This window comes from Salvia splendens, chromosome 4 (assembly GCF_004379255.2).
Source record: "Salvia splendens isolate huo1 chromosome 4, SspV2, whole genome shotgun sequence".
Lineage (NCBI taxonomy): Eukaryota > Viridiplantae > Streptophyta > Magnoliopsida > Lamiales > Lamiaceae > Salvia > Salvia splendens.
In genome coordinates this window covers 15,007,190-15,029,760 of record NC_056035.1, presented here as the reverse complement: position 1 = coordinate 15,029,760, position 22,571 = coordinate 15,007,190, and the positions used below count along the sequence as shown (strand labels likewise).

Genomic DNA, 22,571 nt, shown 5'->3' with positions numbered 1-22,571 from the left:
ATCATCAGATCTTCTTGAAAACTACATCCAAAGTTACACAAACTATGTGGTTGGATCCATATAACATGATGCACTTGGTTGTCTAGGATGGGAACTATACAAAGACATGCTAAAGAACCGATAACACATTAATGTATCATGAGTGCTCGGTAAGAGACTGGGTAATCTGGTACAGCACTGTGAGAAGGAATATGGAGTATGCTCGAATCAGAAGCAGCTAATAATGTATTAGTACCATACTTGCCAACTTCCAGGCTTTACTCATATGAGGAAAACATAAGGGATTTGCTAATTAACTTCTAGCTCATAATAACCAGTTAGTTAGAGATTAAACCAAGGGGGAAAATTCTTCATTCTTTTTACAGGTTCAGCTAGTATAATACTCCTACGGATTAACATTTACATTAGAAACTGAAGTCCGAACCTGGAAGAGATCGCCTGGCGATTAATCCAGCATGCGAATCGTTCATGACATCGCCGCCTCAACTCCACCGCGATCTCCCCATACACTTTCTCCCCGTGCCCAACGCCACCACTCGTAACTCTTTATACCAACGGAAACATCAGTCACTTATAGCAAATAACTAACGGAAAATATCCAGAGTCGTTATCACCAAATTAAATTCGGAAATCATCAATTTAATGCGGAAAAATATGAATCCACTAACCTTGAGGAAGATTGGAGAGGAGAGAAGCGGCTGAAACGGTGACCTCGTGGCCTTGAGGCTTCCCTTTCTTGGCGAGAAAATTGTACATCGACGTCACTGCTTCTGAAACCTTGTCTGCCAATGGCTTCTCCGCTATGTTATCCGATTCCGGCGATGACGTCATTGTCGCCGGTGACGCTCGAAAGTGGAAGAATTTCTGAGCGGGAACATAAGTTCGTACGGCGTCGTTTCCGTTGTGTTTAACAACTGAAACAAAGGCCGGCTGTAAATGGGTTATAAAATTGATCCAATTATGGTATAGACAACAGTAAGCCCAATTAGCGAAGCCCGATTAGTACGCCCAGTTAGAATTGAAACATGGAATATTTCAAGGTGGCGTTCGGTTGCCATGACTAATATCATGAAACTATCCATCTAGGATTAAGTTGAAGGGTTCAATCTTATTAACCAAACATGATCTCTCTCTCCCTCTCTCCAAAACAAAAAATTTGTGTTTTGCTTATGTTAGTTTCTATTTTATTAGTTTCTTTCTGTTTTTTATGTTATATTTATTAGTTTCTTTCTGTTTTTTATGTTATATTTATCATTATTAGTGTTAGTATTTCTTTCTGTTTTTTCATAATGATAACCCCTCTGTTTATAAAAAATAGCTTCATGATTTTATTTTGTTCGTTCTTCATAACAGTATATTAAATATATAGGTCTCACTTTTATTCAAAACTATTTTATTCATTTTTTCTCTTTTTAATACTTTAACAGTAATTGTTTGTACTTTTTATAAGTAAGAGTATATAATTTGAAACTTTAATAAGTAGTTTAACAGTAATTGTTTGTACTTTTTATAAGTAAGAGTATATAATTAGAAACTTTAATGAGTAGTGATAAATGTACATAAATTCTACGTACATAATTGAATATTTTAGGAATTTCAGTTTTAAAACCGGTTCATATTTTTTATTATTTTTAAGTTAATTAATATATTAATTATCTATCCTTTAGGAATAAATATATGTAGAAAACGTTTTTTCTATAATCTCTCCCCTCTTTCTTCCTATTTTTGCTAAAATTCTGGAACAACTTTCTCTCCTATCTCTCTCCGAACCGGAACCGCCGGTTCCGATTTTGGCGAAGGCGGAACCGGAACCGGAACCGGACCGTGAGGCTATTTCACGGTTCCGGTTCCGGTTCGAAAACCGGCGGTTCCGGTTCCGGTTCGGAACCGCCGGTTTTCCGGCGGTTTTGGCGGTTCCGGTTTTCGAACCGGCGGTTTCGCGGTTCAATTTTTTTTTTAATTAGAAATTTGGCTTTATACAACAAATCGGAACAAGACAATGCATAATTCAAGCACAAATAAGACGAATAAGGAGAAAATGAAATAAATTTTATTGATTTTGAGTTGTAACGGACAACGATACATTACAATTTACAATACATAAGTATACAATACAACAATATACAACAATGTAATATAATTTACAAGTGTCGTCGCCTCGTCGGACTCGGAAGGTAAATAAAAAAAACATGAAATGGGGGGAAAAAGGAAAAATTGAAAAGGGCTTGGGATCAACTTAAACTTTCAAAGTTAAACTTTTCAAATTTAAGTTGAGTTGCCTACGTATCCACAATTTTATTGAGGAATCAAAGCCCACGTAGTTCTCTTACCTTTGGATCAACCCTTTTTTCTTGCAAAATGTTGCTCATTTTCTAAGTAAACACATATCAGCACGCCATATACACATTGCTGCATTTCTAATAGGGGCAATTTGATCTTCCAAAGCAATCAATGCATCTCGAACACACATAGTCAGAATATTATTCAAGCATCTAGCATGGAAAAAATTAGCACTAATAGATAGTTTGTTCTGATTTTTTCCATGCTAGATGCTTGAATAATGTTCTGACTATGTGTGTTCGAGATGCATTGATTGCTTTGGAAGATCAAATTGCCCCTATTAGAAATGCAGCAATGTGTATATGGCGTGCTGATATGTGTTTGCTTAGAAAATGGACAACATTTTGCATGAAAAAAGGGTTGATTCCGAGAAGAATTTTCATAGATCATTCAGGATGCGGCTAAGTTGTACTTGAAGATCATTAAAATATATTCCCCATTTGATAAATATCTTATTGGTGAAAAAGTGGGTATCTTTGGGGCAGATGGTACTGGAACACAAATTTATATATGGAATCTGGATGAATGAGGATCAGATTATAGTTTAAAATGGGAAGCTGGGTTCATTGGCGGCCAGTTAACCCAGCTTCCAATTTTAAACTATAATCTGATCCCCATTCATCCAGATTTCATATATAAATTTGTGTTCCAGTACCATCTTCCCCAAAGATACCCACTTTTTCACCAATAAGATACTTATCAAATGAGGAATATATTTTAATGATCTTCAAGTACAACTTAGCCGCAACAACGATACATTACAATTACAATACATACAGTGATACAACAATGTAATATAATTTACAAGTGTCGTCGGACTCGGAACGTAAATAAAAAAACATGAAATGGGGGGGAAAAAATAATTGAAAAGGGCTTGAGCTCAACTTAAACTTTCGAAGTTAAACTTTTCAAATTTAAGTTGAGGTGCCTACGTATCCACAATTTTATTGAGGAATCAAAACCCACGTAGTTCTCTTACCTTGCTTACCTATTTGGTCGGCCGTGCTCGCCGTTCACCGCCCCCCGTCATTGCTATTGTTGAGTGCTCTCGCTTCTGACCTCGTCATCGCCATCGGAGGAAAATTCTTCACCATCACTCTCTACACGGAAGTCGAAATCCGGCTCTTGTGCTCTCATGTCCGCCTTTGCCCAATCATCAAGTAGCATAGTGGCTTCCATGTTCTTGGCGGAGAGATTGCTCATTTTATCGTCTAGGACACAACCGCCGACACTAAAAGCTTGCTCAACGGCGACGGTGGAAGCGGGAACGGCGAAAATCTCTTTAGCCATGATGGATAGTATCGGAAACTCTTTGTCATGTGTTCCCCACCAATTAAGGACGTCAATTTGTTGTGTAGGAGGACCTGCATCTTGAAAAATAGAGCGCGATTCCAAATATATATCTAACTCACTAGTCGCTCTAGTCCTATTGGTTGTAGTACCGTATAGATCTTGCAATTGTGATACTACGTCTGGATCAATCATGACATTGCTAAACTCCCCGCCACCAAAATCAAATGTGGAAGGACTAGGAGGAGCACGTACCTGGTGAGCGGTGTTGTAGCGCATTTCATATTCCGCATAGAGAGCACGAAGTGCACTATCTAACCTTAGTTTGATTTCATCAACATCCGGAATACTTAGTTCGAAGCATTCTCCTCTTGTCAAGCCCATTTCGCGGAGTTGAGAAAAATCCAAATCGTGCAAACAACCATAGTACATGTCTAAAATTTTATAAACACCATGCAACTTCCACTTTGGATCCAAGCATTTTGCAATCAAAAACACATTTGGAATACGTGAAAAATATTTTAACCACTTTTCAACCATATAAAATAAAATTGCCCTCAACTCAATGAATTGAGTATTTTTCACACAAGTTTTAAAACCAATTGCCACATACATGCAATGCTCCAAAACGCGCACAGAAGTAGGATAATAAACACCGGATAACTCAACAGTGGCATTTTTGAAAGAACGGAATAATCGAAATAAATCCATGTTGTGGTCCCAACAAGCGGGTATCAAAATCAAATCAGAAGGAACATGAGGACAACTTCTAAAAAAATCACACAAATACTCAATGTGGTTCAAAGTCGACACCAACATATCATATGTCGAGTTCCAACGAGTTGAAACATCCAAACGAAAGTTCGTGTACCTGCATTGCTTACTATGACAATATCTCTTCCAAGCTCTACCAATAGGAGCTTTGTTATGAATCAACTTCACAACAGTTCTAATAGGATCAACATACTTTTGACACAAATCGATCGCATCTTGAACACACAAATTCAAAATATGGGCAATACATCGCACATGAAAATATTTGCCATCAATAACAGGAGAACATGCACTGATTAGTTCATCTATGCTAGCAGTGTTAGCGCTAGCATTGTCAAAACCAATTGAAAAAATTTTATTGATCAATTGAAATTCATTCAAAACTTGAATGATCAATTGAGCAATTGCTTGTGCAGTGTGTGGTGCGGGAAATTCCCGAAATGCAATCAAACGTTTGTTTAAAGTCCAACTGTGATCAACGAAATGCACAGTGATGCCCATATACGAATTTTTACAAAAACAATCAGTCCACACATCAGAACAAATAGAAACTTTATGCCCTAAGTTAATAATAAACATACCTAATTGCGCCTTCTTTTCCATGCATTGTCGAACAACGGCTCGAGTCATTGAAGTTCGACTCAATTTTCTTGCAGCGGCATTATAAACTTGCCGCATACTCGACTCAAAAGCATCGTTATCAAAAGCATTGAATGGAAAATGTTTCATAACGGCAAATCTAGACATCACATTAAGAGCATTTTTGTGATCATATTTCAAAAGAGTATTGCTACACGTACCTGATGTTTGGGATGAACCCGTCGCACTCCCGGTCCCGACTCCATGTTGAAAGTTGAGTTGAGTTTGGGTTGGAGCGATACCAAACTCGACCGGATGCGCTTTCTCCATGTGACGGGTAAATGTACCGTATCCTCCACCCCTTCGGAATGTGTATACGTTTTCGCAATAGTTGCAATACACATTATAAGTGTTAGGATCGTTACTATCTTGTACCTTCTTGAAATGTTTCACCATGATGTTAGAGGTTAAAGACCTTTCAGCTGGTCTAAGAGGTTGAGGAGGTTGTCCACGACCACGACTACGACCACGGTCACCACGCCGACTCCTTGGTGGTGGTGGGGGTGGCATTTCTTGAACCTCTTCTACCTCCTCCCCCTCCTCCTCGTCGTCATCATCATCATCGTCTTCATCAACATTCACAGGGGTTGGACTTTGTTGTGAATAGGCACCGCGACCGGGAGCACCACTACCGGTACCAACATAAGCATCGCCTTGGTTTTGAGAGCGAGAGAGAGCAATAGCATGTGCCACATCTTGCTCTTCTCGAGCCTACAAAATAATATTTGTATTGTAAATACAAAATAAAATTATGAACAATAATGTAATGTAATTCAAAATTAATTAAATTAGTAGATAATAAATATTAACCTGTCACTCATCCATGTTCATTTGAGAAATTTCATCAATAACGGATCTCCGAGATGGCCTCTTGGCCTTTCCCTTTCCCTTATCAACACGACCTTCTCGGGATGAAGACATATTGCTATGTAGAAATGTAGAAATATGGAATAATATATTTTTTTTGTTTTAGCAATTGAGAAAGGAAGACAACTTATAGAACTACGGGAACAAGTATAAGTGTATAACAATGCGTAATAAGAGTAGCACTTGCGTAATTAAATGGAAGCACAATAGCACAAATGAGAAATTGGAGACAAAGAGAGAGAATTGAGAGATTGAAGAGAGAAACTCTTATTAACACAAGAGTGGGGTGAATGTAAATGAGGATAGAGGGGGGTATTTATAGATAAAAATGGGGGGGGGGGAAATGGAAGAATTCGAATTTGAAATTTGAAAAAAAAAAAAAAAATTGAATTTTCGGAAAACCGGCGGTTTTTGGCTGAAAACCGCCGGTTTCCGGGACAAAACCGCCGGTTCGGTCAACGAAACCGTCTGCAAAAGCTGCGCAATGTCTCCTCGTGTCTCGCGCCGCAACCGGATACCACTGAACCGGCGGTTAACCGCCGGTTTTCACGGTTAACCGCCGGTTCACGTCCCAAAAACCGCCGGTTTTACAGCTAAAAAGCTGCCACCGTCGGCCCCATCCCCATGCCTTGATATACGCACCCGAACCGGCGGTTCCGCCGGTTAACCGCCGGTTCCGAACCGTCCGGAACCGCCGGTTCGGTGACGGTTCCGGTTCGAAATATTTTGAACCTGAACCGAACCGCGACCCGAATTCCGACGGTTCCGGTTCGGGAAAATGGCCACGGTTCCGGTTCGGAACCGGAACCGAAACCGGTGGGCATCTCTACTCTCTCCTCTATCTTCCAAAATGTTCTTTCGTCTCTCTCTTCTCTCTATCTCTTCCACATTTTTAGAGTTAGCATTGTAATATTATTTAACAATTTGTTGCTCTGTCTTCCATGTGTGCAGCTTTATGTTATTAATAATATTATTAAATATATTTAAATTTTAGTTTCAAATACTTATAAATAATAACTGTGATATTGTATATTGTTCGTATGTTTTGTTCTTTGACATACACGACAGAAATTAAATAAAATTTATAAATTGAAATATGATATAAATTTACAATATATAAATTTAATTTAATTTAACTTATAAATTAAAATATTAACAAATTTTAAAGTCTTAGTATGTTATATATATTGTTTGTATATTTTCTTAACTTATAAAGTTTAATTGTAATATTCAATTTTTTTATATTAATTAAATTTATAATGCTATAGTAATATAATAAAAATATATATATAAAATAATTGCATCCAATTTTATGTTTCATTAACTGTTATAAATGCAGTCAAAAATAAAAGTTCTTATTAAATTCAGTGATTTAGTGGACATTAATTTCAATATAGTTTATTTTGAAACATTTTATTATCTTGATAATGAATATATTCATAATTTATTGAATAAATATTTGTGGATTTTAATACAGTTAAATGTGTTAAAAAAGTAATAACTTATAAGTAAATTTAACTTTAAAAATATACTCTTTCTTTTTTGAAATGATTGTTCATCAATTACTCCCTCCGTCCGCGAATATGAGTCCCGTTTTTTCGCTTTAGCCCGTCCACGAATAGGAGTTCCGGTTAATTTGTACTATACATGGTAATAGGCCTCATATCCCACTAACTCACTCCACTCACATTTCATTTAAAACTAATAAATACATGAATTAAGAACGCAACTCAATCGGTATTTATATATCATACGAACTATAAGTACGATAAGATTTTTATTTGTTGCATGGTATAGTGAATGTACCAAGAGCTGTAATGGAGTATTTTTAAAGAAAGAGAAAATATTAATGAAGAATTGCTTGATCAAAACAACAAAAGAAATCTGACACTTGAATGTGAGAAAAGAGAATGGGGTTTTGGAGAGAATGATCGCGTGGATATTATTGAGCTTGATGAATGAAAAACTAAACTACTACAATATCTTCTCCTCTACTACTTATACCAGCAGCTAACAACAAGAGCAATCAAGAAATCACTCGAAAACAGTTACAACTTCTACTAACTAAAACAAGAACTCCAAACGGCTAGTAGCCGTTAGCTCCAACTGATTTTCAAATCTAGTCTTCATGTTTGAGTGTTGTGCGTTCCTCCTTAGACTCCATGTTCTCGCATTGATTGTGATCAGCCAACATATGTAACAATCTCCACCTTGGCTTCAAAGCAATGTTCAAGTCTTCATTGGGCACAAGTTAATCAACCTACAACAATACTCAAACTTTTCTTTATTCAGTGGCTTCGTTAGCATATCAGCCGGGTTGTGAGCAGTGTCGATCTTCTTCACCCTCACTCTTCCACTCTCAACCTCATCCCTGATGAAGTGCAGCCTTACGTCTATATGTTTGCTACGTTCATGAAACATTTGGTGCTTAGCCAAACATAGAGCTCCACTATTATCACAATAGACTGTCACTCCTTTCTGTTCAATGCCGAATTCTGCTACAAGACCCAACAACCACTTACTTTCCTTTACTGCAGAGGTAAGGGATATATATTCTGCCTCAGTGGTGCTTAAAGCCACCACGCTTTGTAAACTTGATTTCCAACATATGGCAGATCCAAATAGAGTAAACACATACCCGGTTTGTGACTTCCTTGTATCAATATTTGTAGCATAGTCAGAGTCACAAAACCCCACCAAAGGCTCTTCTCTCACCTTTCCTCCACCAGAGAACAAAATAGCCAATTTATCCGATCCTGCAAGATATCTAAGGGTCCATTTTAAGGCATTCCAATGTTGCTTTCCATATCCTGCCATATATCGACTTGTGGTACTTATAGCATGAGCTATGTCCGGTCTTGTGCATATCATGAGGTACATTATACTCCCAACAACGTTAGAGTAGGGAATTACCTCCATCTCATTCCTTTCCTCTTCAGTTTTGGCCTTCTGGTCACTGCACAATCTGATGTGCACAGGAACTGGTGTTGATGTCTTCCTCAAGTTGTCCAATCTGAATTTCTTCAACATTTTAAGGATGTAATCTGTCTGAAACAGCCATAGCTTCCTTTTACTTTTGTCTCTGACAATATCCATACCAAGGATCCTTCTAGCACCACCAAGGTCCTTCATTTCAAATTCAGATTTGAGCTGCTCCTTCACTCTCTTGATCTCCTTTATGTCTTCACCGGATAATAGCATATCGTCCACATATAAAAGTAAATAGATGGGACTCTTGCCTTTCTGGTTTCTCACAAACACACAGCTGTCATAAAGAGATCTAGTGAACCCCAACCTCGATAGATTATCACCAAACTTTAAATACCATTGCCTACTAGATTGCTTCAAGCCATAGATGCTCTTTTTGAGCATGCAAACTTTATGTTCAGAACCTGGGATTTTAAAGCCTTGTGGTTGAGCCATGAATATAGTTTCCTCAAGATCCCCATTCAAAAATGCTGTCTTGACATCCATTTGCTCTAATTCCCAGCCCTTTTCAGCTGCAACTGCCAGCAATACCCGAATAGAATTATGTTTTACAACAGGGGAAAACACTTCATTGAAGTCAATGCCTTCTTCTTGGTTGTACCCCTTTGCAACAAGTCTTGCCTTATATCTGATAAGATGAGTATCTGCAGTTTCTAGCTTCTTTTTGAATACCCATTTGCAGCCAATAACCTTTCTGAAATCTGCCTTTTCCACCAAGATCCAAGTCTTATTGGCTATCAGTGAATCTATTTCCTCTTGCATTGCTTTGATCCAGTGTTCTCTCTCAGGTCCATTCACTGCCTCTGTGTAAGAACCAGGCTCAGAGGCATCCAATTGCTCTGCAATTTTGAAGAGCATAGTACAACATTTCGTACTCATTGAATCTGGCAGGTGGCCTGATGGTCCTTCTTGGCCTATCTCTTGCTAATTGATAATCTTGAGTGGAAGCTTCATTAGTGGAATCTTGAGGCATAACTTCATCAGAACGAGCATCATGGTCAGCAGTAGATATCCCTCCACCTGCCTCATTAGTCTCCACATTTATATCATCAAATACACCTTAGCTACTTGACACTGGAGAAGTAAGCTGAGCACTAACATTCTGATCACTGGGCATCTGCAGATAAGGCATCTCATTTTCCACAAAAACAACATCCCTGCTGATCAGAACCCTTTGTTTTCCATACTCAGTGCACCACAGCCTATATCCCTTGACTCCCTTCTCATATCCAAGCATAACACACTTCAAAGCTCTTGCACTTAATTTGCCTTGTTTGATGTGTGCAAATGCTCTACAGCCAAAAGGCTTAAGTCTTGAGAAGTCTGGCTTTCTCCCATGCCATTTCTCATCAGGTTTAGCACCCCCTATGGCCGAAGAGGGGCATTTGTTGATCAAAAAACCTGCTGTGGTGACAGCTTCTGCCCAAAAATGCTTCCCCATACCAGATGAAGACAGCAAACACCTGACCCTTTCTAGTAGAGTACGGTTCATCCTCTCCGCAACTTCATTTTGTTGTGGAGTCCCAGGCACTGTTCTATGCCTTTTTATCCCCTTGTCTTTGCAGAAATGATCAAACTCCCGAGATAAGTATTCCAAACCATTATCTGTTCTGAGTATCTTGGGCAGAATACCTTTTTCATTTTCAAGTTCCTTACACCAGTTCTTGAACGTAACAAATGCATCAGATTTTTTTCTCAAGATAAACACCCACACCTTCCTTGAAAAGTCATCAATAATGGTCATGTAGTATTTACCTCCACCTAAACTCGTAACTGGGGCTGGTCCCCAAAGATCCGAGTGAACATAGTCTAAAGGTGAGGATGATGAATGAATACCTGTTGGAAACGATTTTCTTTTTGCTTTTCCAAGCATGCAATCCTTGCATGGATCCATTTTCTCCATACTGCTGATGCCAATGAATTTATTCTTCACCAGAGCCTTGAGAGTCCCTTCAGCCGGATGGCCAAGCCTAAGATGCCAAGAACTCAAGTCTGATTTGATGGATGCATTTGCCTCTCCCAATACAACAGTGGCTTGTAAGTAGTAAAGACTACCACCCCTCTGAGCTGTCATCTTCACCTCTTGTTCTTTACACACCTTCATTACTCCATTCTCAGAAACAAATGAGTAACCCTTCTTTTCAAGAGTACCAAGTGACACAAGGTTCCTTTTAACTTCAGGTATGTATCTGACATCAGGCAAAATTATCACAGATCCATCACCAAGCCTTAACTTGATCTTACCAATTCCTTGGATGCTGCAGGCATTATCATTCCCCAACAGCACAGATCCACTGCAATGTTCCAGATCTTGAAACCATTCGGCATGTGGGCATATGTGGAATGAGCATCCGGAGTCCATAATCCATGACCCCTTCTCAATCTTGTCCATGACATTCATGACTTCGGTAGACTCCTCACCATCACTATTGACAACATTTGAGTGGGACTTGGATTCAGAGGCCATTCTTTTCTTCCAAGCATGACAATCCCTCTTCAAATGCCCAGGTTTCTTGCACCAATGGCAAGACCTCTTTTCCTTTGCTGCAGACACATCAGGCTTAGAATCCTTGGCCTTCTTCTTGAATGGTTTCTTGCTCCATCTCTTGATATTAAGCGATTCAGGCTGATGTTGATCTTGAGTTTTATTACCCCCTTTCTGTAGCTCCTTGGCCATCAGAGCTGCATGTACCTCATTATAGGTAATCACTTTATCTCTTCCATAAAGAATTGCATCCCTAAGCTGATCGTAGGAATTTGGCAGGGCATTCAAGACCAGAATAGCCTTATCTTCATCACTTATCTTCACATCTACAGCTTCCAGATCATCCACGGACTTAACAAAGTCTTCCAACTGCTCCACTATCGGTTTATCTTCTGTGAAGCAATAAGAGTAGAGTCGCCTCTTCATATACAATCGATTAGCCAAAGACTTGGCCAGATAAACATCATCAAGCCTCTTCAAGATGCCTGCAGCAGTCTTCTCACCCTGCACTTCGCGCAAGACCTTATCCCCCAAACATAGGATAACAGCACTATGCGCCTTGAGTTGCATCTCTTCAAGCTTAGCCTGCGCTTTATCTTCAGGTGCAGTAGCCTTCCCTTTCCCATCCGAATCATCCGCGGTAAGAACAGCAGATAGGCCTTGCTGCACCAAGACGGCTCTCATCTTCATTTTCCATAAGCCATAGTCATTTCTTCCATTAAATTTCTCCACATCAAGTCTGGCCGCCATTGCTGCGAATCAGAACGATCAAAACACCTTCAAGAACTTCCCACAGACGGTGCCAATTGAAGAATTGCTTGATCAAAACAACAAAAGAAATCTGACACTTGAATGTGAGAAAAGAGAATGGGGTTTTGGAGAGAATGATCGCGTGGATATTATTGAGCTTGATGAATGAAAAACTAAACTACTACAATATCTTCTCCTCTACTACTTATACCAGCAGCTAACAACAAGAGCAGTCAATAAATCACTCGAAAACAGTTACAACTTCTACTAACTAAAACAAGAACTCCAAACGGCTAGTAGCCGTTAGCTCCAACTGATTTTCAAATCAAGCCATGATACTATATTATATATTTTTTTAATCAAGGTTCGACTAAAGAAATCAAAATTTTGGAAAATAAAAAATATAAATATAAAATTCTTAAAATCAAAACCATATATACTTAATTAGTTACTAGGAGTATATAATATAGTATCAAATTATAATTTGATAGATGTTATAGTGAATGAAGCTAAACACTCTATTATTTTATAAACATTATTGTGACTAAAATGTTACTAAAAGAATAAGTTTATTAATATTTAAAATTACAATTTAATTAAAAGTAATTATTTTTTATCATATATTATAGATCTGATTATTTACAGTTCAATAATTATTAGTAGTTAATAAGTTTTTAATATTTCATAGCGCTAATTATTTGTTATAAAATTATTTGAATTAAAATTTATAAAGACTAATTTGATAAGAGATCCGATATTATTTATTTACTAATAATACATCTTTAATATTTTAAATTTTGAAGATATATTTTTAAATAAATGCAATAAAAGAGGAAGAAATTTAAAAATATATTATCCAATCATATTTTAAAAGTTGTATGCCACACACAAGTCATTAAATACATGAACAATATATGCATAATCTACCTCTATATCCTTAATACGTGTATTTAATAAACAAATTAATTTAATGGTAATAAAGTATATACACTAAATGTAATTTAATTAAAAACAAAATATAATACACAAATTAATGTTTCTTTTAGGACTAGATATGGATATTTATTATTTAAACGATGAACTATGAATTGGAGATTTAGAATTGGGGTTCATTTAATTTGATGGAGTAGGAATAGGAGATTTAGTTAGCAATATAATGAATAATTCACCTAGGAAATAGCAAGATAGAATAATGAATAAACAAACAACTAAAAGTGATAATGTTTATGGTAGTAATTGTTTTGCAGATACTAATAAATGTTTGAAGGAGAAAAAAGGTGGAACCTTACAAGATCAATTGATGGATAAATATTTGAAGGAGCAAAAAAAGGTGGAACTTTAAATGATTAATCGATGGAGTAGGAGTATATAGATATGGAGATCTTAATTTGGAGATTTATATTAAGATTAATGTTTTTTTAGGATTTAAAATATAATAAGGGTGATTTAGTAAGTAAATAATATAATTAATAATAAAATCGGTTAATATAAAACCGATTCGGTCCAATTAAAATATTAAGAGTATTATGTACGTAGAATTTATGTTCGATTATCTTTTCCCAAACTTTAAATATCCTTGAACAGAAAAGAAAATAGTACCCTCGGGTTGATTGGATAAGAGCATCCACAATGGCGGCGAGCGGACCGGCTAGCCCATCTCCGGCGCTCGCCGAACCATTGTAACCGGCGAGCGCCATTTCGGTGAAAGAATCGGCGAGCGCACGCCGATTCGCGAGCGCTGGGCGATGTGCTAGCCGGTCCGCTCGCCGCCATTGCAGGCTCCGGACCGGCGAGCGATTTTTTTTTTCGAAACACTATATATACGCGCTTTGCACGTCATTTTCATTCACACCACTTGTTTTAACGAGTACTCTCTCTATCTTAATTTCTGTACAAGATCAACAACGTGAAATGGAGAACAACAACGAAGGTACTCCAATGACGAGCGGGTCTCAAACTCCCCCGGTACCCGTGGGAGGTGTATGGGGTCCGATGCCCGGGTACTACAACATGTACCCGTGGCAGCAGATGATGCCCGGGATGGCAGCCGGGGGGGAGTATGCCGGGGGGTTACCGGCGATGCCGGGGTGGGCACCCGGGATGCAGATGATGCCGGGAGGGGTACCAGCGACGCAGGGGACACCGGGGGAGGGCGTCTATCGCCCCAGTTTTGATTTTTCGACTGCTTCTTCGCACACATCGACCTCAGCGGAGGCGCAGTTCACGCAATATAAGACTTTCTCCTTAGAGGAGTTGGGGTTTGATCTTCTCGGTGTTCCAGAAACTCCCGTTCAAATGGGGAGAGTAGGGCGGGGCCGGGGTCCCCCAAAGAGGAAGGGCAAGAGGGTCGGCGAATCGTCGCAGCCGATTGAGGAAGACTGCTCGGTATGGAGGAGGTGGACGGATGCGGAGAACGTCGCGCTGTCCAAGGCGTGGATGAGTGTTTGCGATGATCCCCCCACTTCGAACAATCAGAGGATCGTCAACATGTGGGCCAAAATAGCAGCAGCCTACAAGGCATTTTGCCCGGAGGGGAGGCCGCGCAACGGGGAGGAGTGCCGGAAGGCGTGTGACCGAATCAGGGCTGGGGTCTCCCGGTTTTCGGGCTTGTACGCCAACGCCCTCCACATGCAGAGCAGTGGCCAAACGGAGGATGACTGCAGGAGGATAGCGGAGAAAGCCTTCCCCCAGCCCGGGTTGTATAAGAAGTTTACCTACTAGAACTGCTATGAGGTGCTGAACGACTCCGAGAAGTTCCGGGCTGGTGTCGACGCTGGCTGGCCGAAGAAGCAACGACTGAACTATACCGGTGATTACAGCGGCAGCAGCGGTGGTTCCCACGACCTACCTGAGGGTGCTCAGGAGCTCCCGTCCCTTCCATCGTTCACTCGCCGAACTCGCCCGGTTGGTCAAAGGAGGGCGCAACGGGAGGCGAGGGGGGCGCCGGGGGGTCCCAGGAGGTCCAGTCGGCATCCCTCCTTGGCCAGTTGACAGAGGATCTCAAATTCTTCGCGCGTCAACAAACGCGTGCTCAGATGGTCAAGATCTTAGCCGATTGGAAGGCGGCAGAGGACCCCGAGGAGAAGAGCTTTCTTCACGCATTGCTCGTGAGCATGCGTGGCGATTTGAAGACCGAGGGGCACGGGGGGGTACCAGCGGCGACGACGACGGTGGCGACGGGGGCGAGGGAGACGAGGAGTGAGGTGGAGGTCGGGTTTTTTTTTTAAATAATGTAATTTTTTAAAAATTAATGTATTTTTTTAATGTACTTTTTTTAATTAATGTATTTTTTTTAATGTATTTTTTAAATTTTAAATAATATTATTGAATTTTCGCGTATCTGTGTCGTAAATTTAATTCCGTATCTTGTGTGATTGTCAATTATTTGTTTTATATAATTGGGAGTGATGTGGCTAGGCTATTGCTGGGCTATTGATGGGCTATTTGCTTGTCCTGATGATATGGCATGAGGATTTTTAGTGCTGATGATGTGGCTGGAGGAGTTTGTGGCTGGGCTATGGCTGATCTATTGCTGGGCGAAAGCCATTGTGGATGCTCTAATCGGAATCACACATGAGATAGTGATATAGTTAGGCCTCACTCAATCATCATGAATTAACAAATTTGAAAGAGAAATTTAAATAACGTGGAAAAGAATAGTGTATATCGACAAAATTAAGAGGGCCCCTACCGACAATAATTAATTCAATACGACCAAGAATTGCTGGCAGAAAAAATCATTTGAGCATCCACGGTGATCGGCGAACAAGCAATAGCCCAGCCATAGCCCAGCTATGCCACATCAGCAGCACTAAATACATCCTGCCACATCAGCTGAACAAGCAACTGGACAAGCAATAGCCCAGCCACAGTCTTGTCACATCATCAGCACTAAAAAAAAATTATTAACAATCACACAAAATACGGAATTAAATTCACGCCACATGTACGAGAAATTCTATAATTTCATTTAAATTAAAAAAGGTACATAATTTAACAAAATTACATAATAAAAAAAAATTACATAATTTGACAAAATTACATAATTTAAAAAAAAACCTATCGTCGTGCAGTCCTCCGCGCCCACAACTCTTCAATTAAATCCTTTTGGAGTCGAATATGAGCATCCACTTGGCGCATGTCGGCATGTGCCTGGAGGCGGCCGGCTTCATCGGGAGGTACCCTGCTTCGTACATTGGGGGCAGCCACGCTGTGGCTTGGACCGGCTTCATTATCGTCGTTGGCCCAACTAGTCAGTTGTACACCTTCATCTTCGACAATCATGTTGTGCATGATAATGCAGGCGTACATTATATCAGAGCAGTGGACATGCCACAAACGCGTTGGACCCCTAACTACCTCCCATCGAGACTGGAGCACACCAAATGTGCACTCCACGTCCTTGCGCGCCGACTCATGTCGTGCCGCAAAGTAGGCCTTCCTCTCATCTGATGCGCATCAGATCATCTTCACAAAGACGAGCCACCTAGGGTATATCCCATCTGCCAAGTAGTAGCCCATATCATGTTGGTTGCCGTTGGCGACAAAACTGATGGTCGGACCGTCGCCCTGACACTGCTCGTTGAAAATGGGGCGACGAGTTGAGGACGTTGAGGTCGTTGTTCGAACCGGCTACCCCAAAATACGCATGCCAAATCCACAGCCGGTAATCAGCTACGGCCTCGAGGATCATCGTGGGATTCTTTCCCTTGTAGCCGGTCGTGTAGAACCCTTTCCAGACAGCAGGGCAGTTCTTCCATTCCCAATGCATACAATCTATGCTGCCTAACATACCCGGGAACCCATGCTTCTCCCCGTGCATCTGCATAAGCTCCTGGCAGTCCTCGGGGGTTGGGCTTCGAAGGTAGTGCTTACCGAATATTTCAACCACGCCCTGACAAAAATACTTCATACATTCAAGGGCAGTCGTCTCGCCGATGTGGAGGTACTCGTCCCACATGTCTGCCGCGCCTCCGTAGGCCAGCTGCCTGATTGCCGCAGTGCACTTTTGAATAGGTGTGTGGCCGGGTCTGCCAGCCGCATCGTGCCTGAAGCGGAAACACAGATATCGACGCTCCAAAGCATCGACAATACGCATAAACATGGCCCTGCTCATCCTAAAACGCCGCCTGAAAAGGTTGGCGTTAAACCGCGGCTCCGGTGCGAAGTAGTCTCCATATAGCCGCTGATGTGCAGCTACGTGATCCTGGTCAATCACTGCTCGGCGGTGGACAATGGGTCGAGGTTGAGGTACCGCCGGCTGCGAGGCCCGTTGTAGCAGCCGGTCTATCTCTCGGGATGTATAGGCATCCAAATGTTCGTTCAAACGCCGTTCGTACTCCTCAGCATCCCCACCATTACCACTACTACTACCACCCGCGTTACTCATTTCGCGTTGTTGTTGATCTAGTACAGAAATTAAGATAGAGAGAGTACTCGTTAAAACAAGTGGTGCGAATGAAAATGTCGTGCAAATCGCGTATATATAGCGTTTCGAAAATTAAAAAAAAAATCGCTCGCCGGTTCCTCGCCGATCGGGAGGCTTCAATAGAGGCGAGCCGATCGGCGTATCCTCGCCGAAATTCTCGCCGATTTGGCGCTTGCCGGCTGCAATAGTTCGGCGAACCGTTCGGGGAGCCGCTCGCTCGCCGACCAGTGGAGATGCTCTTACATCTCTTTTCCAAAATTATGTATGTTCGTATTAATACATTTATTTATAACGAGCATTGGATCCTATATTTATAACCAATTTATTTATTTGTCCAATTATAATGTTTTATTTTTAAAAAAATTCATAGTCTCAGATAAATTTCACTCATTGTCCTGGAGGGAACACATGACTCCCTCCTAGTTTTTGGTCAAAGCATTTTTTAAAAAAAAATTCTTATACTTTTCATTTATTTAATTGAATTCTAAGTAAGTTAGCAGTTTATAGTTTAAGCATGCTCTTTTTAATTTCAACATTTACGTTTTTTTAGATGTTATCTTTTTAATGGGTAAATAAACATGATTTAAAGGTGGTGTTATGGTGAATTCATAATCGCGACCTTTAGCCCGACATGAACCATTCCACTGCTTGGGTCGGCAATTAGTATAGTACAAATTTCTTCATTTGAGCCACAATTATACCAAATCAGAGATTGAACCAATAAATATTTTTATTGAATTTCTTCTGGTTCTCTTGAATTAGTCAATAGAATGTTGAAACATGGCTCAGTGGACGGTCGAGGCTCATCTATCTCTCTCTCTCAGTTAATCCATTATCAGAAGTAGTGTTGTTTATGTTCATCAACACCGTATCCTCCCTTAGATTGGATTTATAGTATGAATGGCGATTCCTTCTAAGCCTATTGAATTGATTTTGCTTTGATTCAGGTGATTCGGGCTGTTCAATACAAGTATAATGTTTGTTTTTATCAAATTAGGTATTCATATCACATCCAAAAAAATCATTACCGACGCCCTGAAACTAAAAGGTAAAAGATCAATCAAAAAATCTTAATTATTAGTACTTGGCTGTAGTGATAGGAAATTTGAGTAATTGGATTGTGTTTTTATCAAATTAACGCATCCATAATTTCATATTACAGTCGAATGGCAATGATGTATTGCACATTGCACATGACCGCGTAGGGGTCCTTTTGAAGAATCAAGTGAAAATTATAAACCAATGTACATATACTGTTATGTTTTTTTTTTCATTATTACTCTTATTCTATTCACGTTATTCTTATGCGTTAAATTCAAAAACATTTCTCTCACAAATTTTTCAACATTTTGTCTGTAAAATAATCTAATTTTGATGGCCCATATGCGACAAACTTTACTAGGATACATAAACACGATGTTACGCTTATTTTGTATTCACTGTATTGTTTTTTTGGTTGAGTTAGTGAATTTCATATTAATTTGTTAAAAATAATAAATATAAAAAGGAAACAAAGGAATTAGGTCATTATAGCATAAAAAAAAAACCAACTCACCTAAGATGCTAGAAGGATCTATTCTCTGGGGTCGTCGTCGTCGTTCTAATTAAACTGCAAGATGGCAGTGCCATCTGTTTAAATTTGGATACATTGAAAATAACAGTAGTTATCAACGATGTTACGTGTTTATATCATATCGTATTATATATTTCGATCGCATATAATTCGGGCATGTGGTTAAAGCGCAATCTCTAATTAATGGACACTATACTTTAGATCTGTATGTAGAATTGGATACCAATTTTAAGTTTCATTTTTATTCAAATCTACACTTTTAAAACTCAACATTTTCATTACATGCAATGTTATTATTAGTATATTTATAATACATGTAGAATTGGAGTGGTTATATATGGGCATATGGCTGTATACAATTTGCCTCAGTTTTTTTTAATTATAAGGGTATCCACCTGTGGATTCTTATTCTATGTGCTGATTTGTAGGCACTTCGATGGGTGGGATAGTTGGCCCACACATCGAGATAAATCGAGATAATTAATAAATGTAGTCTATATGTTATTACTTCATCTCATCCGTCCCACTTTAGGAGTCACTTTAACTTTTATGCACTCATTTTATAAAAATAATAATAAATGATTAAAATGGAGAAATAATAAAATAAGAGAAAAAATAATGAAATAATTAATAAATCTAGATACGGACATGCCTCGATTTATTAATTTTTAATACTCCATATAGACTACATTTGTTTTTCTTTTTCTTTTTCTAAATATAAGAAGAATGGAATAAGAACAATACCATAACTCAATTAATTTCAAAAATTTGAAACACTAACTCAGTTAATACTAGTAAAACATAAGTTGCTTATTTTATAAATGTAGGAAGTGTTTGTCCACAAATATCTTCTTTGTTTTGGGGTATAAAATTGGGCATATTGCCTTAAAAGTTATAAACTTTTTTCATTTTCGTTTTTTCCCACGACCTAAAAAATTGGCGTATAATATCATGAACTTTATATTCTGTCGCCGTTTTCTCATGATAGGTTTTTCGGCATGAAGCAAGCTGACGTGTCTTTTTAAGCTGACGTGGTTGTTGAGTGTATTAGCTGACGTGACTACTGATGTGTCAAACTACCCTAAAAGTCACAGACTATTCCTATTTTTAAGTTTTTCCCACTAACTAAGTTTTTCAATTCATATCTTTAGCAATTGAAAAAGAGAGTCACAAGGATCATACACATTACAAAAGATCGCCAGTCCATCGCAGATTTTCAAAAAAACATGTTGATAAATTTTTCTAAGAAGTGATCAATTTATTCAATGTAGCTAGCCTGTAATTAATATAGCTACTGTGAATTAATTCAGCTCAAGTACAGCAAAAGTGATGAATTCCCAGCAACCAAAATTCAATCTTTAGCATCTTCTTTAACAAAAATATTGAAACAAATGAAAGGATAATGACTTTGTTCACAAGAGCGTCTTGAATAGATGAGTTGTAGCTTAAGTGGAGAGAGAATTCAAGAAAGGATTTACTTGCAAGAGCTTTGGAGTCGTCGAGAGGTGGCGGGACAGCAGGATCATGCTGCTCGTTGGACTTCTCCGTCACGGCCACAGCTGGTGGTGCTTCCTCCGCTTCAGCTTTCTTTGGAACAACCTCCTCCGCCGCTGCTGCCATTCTTCTCCACTAACAGAGAAACAAGTAGAAACGGTTGGCGATGATACCAAAAGGCTTAGGCCATGTTTGTTTGACACGGATTCGGCAGGGAAAGTAATATAATTCCTAATTGTTAAATTCTTGGGTTTGGTGAGTAATCTAATTTCAAACCTTAGAGAAAGTTATTATATAAATTTCAGGATTCTTTTTCCCCATATAAACCTAGGTATTTTTTTCCTAGATTTAGGATTTTATAAATATACGCTCTTCACTTGGGCGACTTGATCCACCTCTTGTAGAAAACTGAGAACTCTGCAAGACCACAGCAATATCATCTTCGTTGATAGTGCCTTTCTTCCCCTTCTTCGATTTGTCAACCATTGGCAAAACAAAATGTTCTGCAATTGTTCTCATCCCTCAATACGTTCTCCAATTAAGATGTAAACATTTGTTAATTAATTTTACGTCTGATTGGGTTTGGCGGTGAAAACACCATTTTTGTAACTGCATCAATTTAGATCACAGGACAGAAAACTGTTCTCTATTTCTAACTGCATCAATTTTGTAATTTTGGGGAAACACCATTGTTTTCTTCTCCTATTTCCTAACTGCGTCAATTTTGTAATTTCAAAGGAGTAATTGTTTTCATCGAATAATGCAATTGTTAGAGGTGATGCCTGAATTAATCTACTTGTAGTATATCTATGAACATTCATGAATCTGCCAATGCTCACTCTAATGTTTACCTTATTTTACAATCTTGTATATTTTTTTCAATTTAAAAGATCATTTGAAAGAATGAAAATAATTTAAGAATCCTGACATGTTTCCAAACTCAGGAATTCTATTCTTTAGTAATCATATTACGAGGAATAATATTTCCAGGAATCTTCCAAGAATCATAATCCTAGAAATCATAATCCTAGGAATCATAATACTTTCAGTCCAAACTTTACTTTCCTGCCAAACAAACGAGGCCTTACCGTATTCTATGGGGATTTAAAACGACAATGCAAACTATGTAGCTAAGAGTTGCGATACTCTGCACTGCGGCTCATGGTAGTACGAAAACGCTTTTTCTGAACCGTTGAAACAGTTACGATCGGCTGGATATAGGGTGCGGATGAAGGGGTAAATTGCCCTAAGAGCATCTGCAACGGTGAGCACCGCCGCGTCCGTCCGTCTGTTCCAGCGGCACGGAGACGCTGTCCGCCGCTGCGCTCGCGCCGCTGGCACGGCGCTACTCGATGCATCGAGCACGTCCGTGCCAGCGAGCAGGCGACATGACAGCGTCTGATTGGCCAACGACTTATCCGTTGGAAAATCATTTTTTAATTTTTTTTTTAAAATCGAAAATAATACCAAAAAAATTAAAAAAATTCCCAATCCCAAAAATGGCCGTTTTTTCCCATTTTTATGTATATTTTTTTATTTTTTAAATTTTTTTCCCCAAAATCATCTATAAATACACACATTCATCATCTATTTTTCACATCAAATCATCTCTCATTCATATTTTTCATACAACTTATCTACACCTCCATCTCTCACTCAAAACCTCAAATGGATTTCACCCATCTTATTGCGGAAGCGGAGCGCGAAGAACAAGAATACTACGAACAACATCGTGCCGCTTATGAAGCATATGTCGCAGCGAATACCCCCGCCCCTCCTCCTCAACCAACTAGATCAACTCGCCGCTACATCCATCGTGACCGGGAGGGAGCCCACGAAAGGCTCGTTGCCTACTATTTTGCCGACCCGCTGCGGTTTCCGGAAGATTACTTCAGGCTCCGTTTTCGCATGTCAAAGCGCTTGTTTATGTGTATTGTCAACAC

General features: G+C 39.3%; 1 protein-coding gene across 1 annotated transcript; it reads right to left on the bottom strand.

The window, feature by feature from the left end:
• Positions 1 to 21: 21 nt before the first annotated feature.
• On the bottom strand, positions 22 to 875 carry LOC121800460 (tRNA-specific adenosine deaminase TAD1-like). Its single transcript, XM_042200036.1, has 2 exons — positions 669 to 875; positions 22 to 544 (listed from the first exon to the last, which is right to left on the bottom strand). The coding sequence occupies exons 1-2, from the start codon at positions 829 to 831 to the stop codon at positions 483 to 485; spliced, it is 225 nt and encodes a 74-aa protein (XP_042055970.1). The 5' UTR covers positions 832 to 875; the 3' UTR covers positions 22 to 482.
• Positions 876 to 22,571: the final 21,696 nt, after the last annotated feature.